Source organism: Mandrillus leucophaeus, unplaced genomic scaffold (assembly GCF_000951045.1).
Source record: "Mandrillus leucophaeus isolate KB7577 unplaced genomic scaffold, Mleu.le_1.0 Scaffold245, whole genome shotgun sequence".
NCBI lineage: Eukaryota > Metazoa > Chordata > Mammalia > Primates > Cercopithecidae > Mandrillus > Mandrillus leucophaeus.
The window spans coordinates 1,368,194-1,372,791 of NW_012102532.1; the positions used below are offsets into that span (position 1 = coordinate 1,368,194).

At 48.4% G+C, this 4,598-nt stretch overlaps 1 protein-coding gene across 1 annotated transcript in view; it reads right to left on the reverse strand.

The window, feature by feature from the left end:
• Positions 1-4,304, reverse strand: part of LOC105541845 (complement C1r subcomponent-like) — a 12,927-nt gene extending 8,623 nt beyond the window's left edge. Inside the window, 2 exon segments of the mRNA XM_011983084.1 lie at positions 3,879-4,167; positions 4,258-4,304. Of these exon segments, the coding sequence (XP_011838474.1) occupies positions 3,879-4,167; positions 4,258-4,304 (336 nt within the window).
• Positions 4,305-4,598: the final 294 nt, after the last annotated feature.

Consider the following 4,598-nt stretch of genomic DNA (forward strand, 5'->3'; position numbering starts at 1 on the left):
GGCTACATGAGTAAACAGCAAACTCTTCTCATAAATGCAGGATGTTGGCAAACTGACACACTGCATCTGCTGCCCAGAAGGAATGCTGAGGGCAGCCATGCCCCAAGTGTAGTGTTTCTTGTGATTATCTACAGGGCACATCTGAAGCCTGTTAGTAATAATATAAACCTGTGATCAGTCAAGCAGCCAACCAATTGTTACCTCCTCCTCCCTGCTCATTCTACCCAATAAATGTGAAGGACTGTGGAAGCTCGGGGTCTGCTGCTGTTGCTCACTAGAGCAGGGAGCTCTCTTCTTCTTCCCCTGGCCTCTTTCTTTAAAACAGTTTGTTTTGTCTTAAGTTTTCATTTCTACATTTGTCCTCCTTCGTTCAGTCTTGTAATGATGGACTCAAGTAGTAACATTAGTAACTGTTGTAGTGATGGTCTCAAGTAGTAATCGTGGCAGTCAGTTACAAGTGGCGCCCAAACAGGGACAATCAAGGACAAACAGGGACCTGAAGAGGCCTGCAGGGACAAATAGAGATTAGTAGGGATAAATAGAAATGAATAGAGATAAATAGAGACAAATGGAGATAGGTAGGGACTTGCAGGAACTTGTAGGAACTAACAGGGACCATAGGGACAGACAGGGACAGATAGGGATAAAGAAAGACTAGGAAAGACTGGCAGAAACTTGCAGGGACAGACAGGGACAGATAGGGTCCTACAGGGACTTGAGCGAGGACAGTCTGCTGGAGCAGAAAAACTAAAGCCCAGAAAAACCTCAAACCTACCAGACGAATGAGAAACCCCATTACAAGTCTGCCAGCAGCAATACAAGATCAGTGCTCTAAAGTGGTACAGAGAATAGGAAGTTTTTGAATCAGGGTAACATGGGGAAGAATTTGGTTATTTCTTTTTTCTTTTGTTTGGAGTTTGGTAAGTACCATCTTTTTGTTATTATTTCAGGGTTTGAGCTAATTTTTTGCCGCATCTACAGCACCTATTGAGGGTGGTGAACAGGAGAGGGAGGATAAAAACTGGCTTGAACCAAATGCTTTTGTGACTACAGAAAGGCTAACTCTGGCTTTGGCTTTCATGGATTGTGGACATATGCTGGCACCTGTGAGATGTGCAGAGGACTTGGGAGGTTTTCTCAGCTTGTCAAGATGTGGGAACCGAGCTTCATTGCTCTGCAGTGTTGACTCAGGCAATGGCTAATTTGGTAGCTGACAGATCTAAAGGAAGCCAAGGGTTAAGCCCTAAAGTGAGAAAGTGTTATAAGTGTAGAAAAATTGGATGTTTTAAAGGAGAATGCTGTCAGACCTCTGGGCAGAAGGGATTTGATAACATAGTTCCCCTCTCAACAGAAAAAACGCTAGGCCTTTGCTCTCATTGCAATAAAGGAAATCATTGGGCTAATCAATACCACTCAAAGTTTCATCAAAATGGCACCCCCCCCCACCCCTGTTGGGAAATGAGAAGGGGGCCTGGACCTGGGCACCTCAAACAATGAGGGCATTCCCTGTCTGGGTTGCAACTCCCTTTTCAGGGGTGGGTTTCTGGAGACTCATTGATTCCAGCTCCCTCCAGTAGCAGAAACACCTGTAAGCGCAGGATTCGATCTCCCAGTCAGAGAACGAGTTACATTAGTTGGAGGAGACAAACACACGAAGATTCCCACTGGTTTTGGGGACCTTTGCCAGAAGGACACATGGGATTAATTTTAGGCAAAAGTCATCTTAACTTACAGGGCATTGCTGTGGTTCCAGGAGTTGTTGATTTGGATTACAAACCAGAAACTCAGGTAGTGGTAATGGCATAAGATCTTTGGGTTTTTGAACCAGGGAGAATATATTGCTCAATTGTTGCTTATTCCCTGTAAATTGCACCCTTCTCCACGGGAATCGGGGATTTGGAAGTACAACTACACGGGAAATTTATCTATCACAACCCATGGCATCTAATAGACCCACTTGTTCAGTGTAAATTGAAGAAAGAAGTTTTGTGGGCTTATGGATTCGGGAGCAAGAGATTGGTCTCTTGTGGTAATAGATCTTGAAGATTGTTTTCTTTGCTGTGCTATTGCACGAGAAAGATAAACCTTGATTTGCTTTCTCTGTGCCTTCTGTTGATTGGAAAGAGCCTGTCTCATTATCAGCGGAACGTTTTACCCCGCAGTAATTAACCAAAGAGGCAGAAGCTGAGTTACAGCTTGTGGAGCAGATGCTTCAGCAACAGCATGCCTCCTGGCTACAGGCACAAAAGCCTTTGCTTTTGTTTCGGTTGATTTACTAACTGCGGATGAGGGTATGCTTGTGTTTTCACAGGAAATGAACAAACCGTGTGGGTGCCCCAAGGTGTGTGAGACCATGGAACCAGAGACTGGAGAGACCCATGGATCCCAGCTGTGGGCCTGGCTCCTGCAGTGCGAACCATGAGCCAGTTGAATCTGAATGTGAAGATGGAACAAACCACCAATGGCAATTGAAGGCTGCACAGCCTGGAATTGCCTTTACTAAATTAATTCAAAAACAAAAAGGGAGAGATGTTGGAGGCTGAAAGAGTGAGGGTGGTGATCAACTCAGTATACCACTGGAGGCTACATGAGTAAACAGCAAACTCTTCTCATAAATGCAGGATGTTGGCAAACTGACACACTGCATCTGCTGCCCAGAAGGAATGCTGAGGGCAGTCATGCCCCAAGCGTTTCTTGTGATTATCTACAGGGCATATCTGAAGCCTGTTAGAAATAATATGAACCAGCCAGGCGCGGTGGCTCACTCCTGCAATCCCAGAACTTTGGGAGGCCGAGGCGGGTGGATAACGAGGTCAGTAGATCGAGACCATCCTGGCTAACATGGTGAAACCCCGTCTCTACTAAAAAATACAAAAAATTAGCCACGTGTGGTGGCAGGCACCTGTAGTCCCAGCTGCTGGGGAGGCTGAGGCAGGAGAATGGTGTGAACCCGGGAGGCGGAGCTTGCAGTGAGCCACGACAGTGCAAGACTCCGTCTCAAGACTCCGTCTCAAAAAAAAAAAAAAAAAAGAAATAATATGAACCTGTAATCAATCAAGCAGCTGACCAATCTTTATCTGCTCCTCCCTGCTCATTCTACCCAATAAATACGAAGGGCTGTAGCAGCTCGGGGTCTGTGGCCTTTGTTCACTAGAAGCAGGGATCTCTCTTCTTCTTCCCTTGGTCTCTTTCTTTAAAACAGTTTCTTTTGTCTTAAATTTTCATTTCTATGTTTGTCCTACTTTGTTCAGTCTCATAATGATGGTCTCAAGTAGTAACATTAGTAACTGTTGTAGTGACTGTCTCAAGTAGTAACTCTCTCAAGTAGTAACTGTGGCAGTCAGCCACAATCTTATTCGTGCATACCTCCTACCTCCGGGAGTCTCCTGGGAATGGTAGTTATTGGACCTTCGCAGGCTCTGCTTGAGCCCTGAATCTCATTTTTACTGGATAGAGAAAGATGGGCCAGGGAAGGTACCCTTGGTTGTCACAGAGGTGAGGGTTCTGAGCCTACTGTCCTTGCTGAAGACTATTCCCGTGCTGCCAGAGCACACATTTCTCCTCCTCATGTCCCTGTGTTCCTGTTGAGGCAGGCAGCCATGCCAATCTTCTCCTTGGAGACAGGGAAGCTGAGGCACAGTGGTTTCCCAAAGGCTCTCAGCTAGACAGCAGATGGGGAAGGTTTTCTTGACTCAGTGGACAGTGAATTTCCTGAGTGGGTCCTGTCCCCTTCCTTCTCTGTGCTTCTCCCCTCAGTGCTCACTGCGGGCCTCTTCACCAGTGAGTGCCCCGTCCAGGGCAACCCTTGGCTCTAAGAGATGTAGTCGGCCATCACCTCTTGTGGGGCTGGGCTGTGTCTGGGGGTGTGCATGCCATACAGATCCCAGATCCCAGAGGGTCCCGTTTTGTCTCCCCTCTGCCGCCCGTCCTGCCCCTACCTCAACGTAGTCATAGGAGCAGCCTTCAGAAGGCTCCAGGTCAAAGTGCTGGAAGACGAGCTTCACCCTGTATCCTGTGGGGACTGTGATCACAGTGTTTGTTTCAAAGCTGTTGGGGCAAGGCTTGGGAAACAGAGGGGAAGTCACCTCCCCAAATAACCTCTGAGGGATGAGAATGGGATTTCTTGGCCTGTGGAATAGGGTTGAGGCCAGGAGGTACAAGAGCCACCTGCCAAAACAAAAGAGTGTCTGGAGTTGGAGGGGTTCAGCACTCTTGCCATGTGGGCAGTGGCCATGGCAGGGGATGAGATGGCCATACTGCTGGGCATCCTCCTCCTCTCTGCCCACTCTGGACCTCACCGACATGTTCTCAGCAGGGGTGCCTGGGTGGGGAGGGCGGCCTTTGCAGCTGCTGCATTGGGTCACTCCCCAGGGCAGTGTCCAGTCCGGAGGCCACCACACTCCCCTCACACTCCCCTTCCAGCCTCCTCCCCTGCCCGGCCCCATCCCTCCCCTCCCCTTCCAGGAATAGGACTGGCTTGGGACAAGTTAGTGGAGGGTGAGGGTTTCCACCCGTGGGTCTCTGAAAGGGCTCCCACAGGTTCAGTAAGAGCGTCTGGGAGAGACCATCTGTGGCGTGTGAGACACAGGCAGAGTATC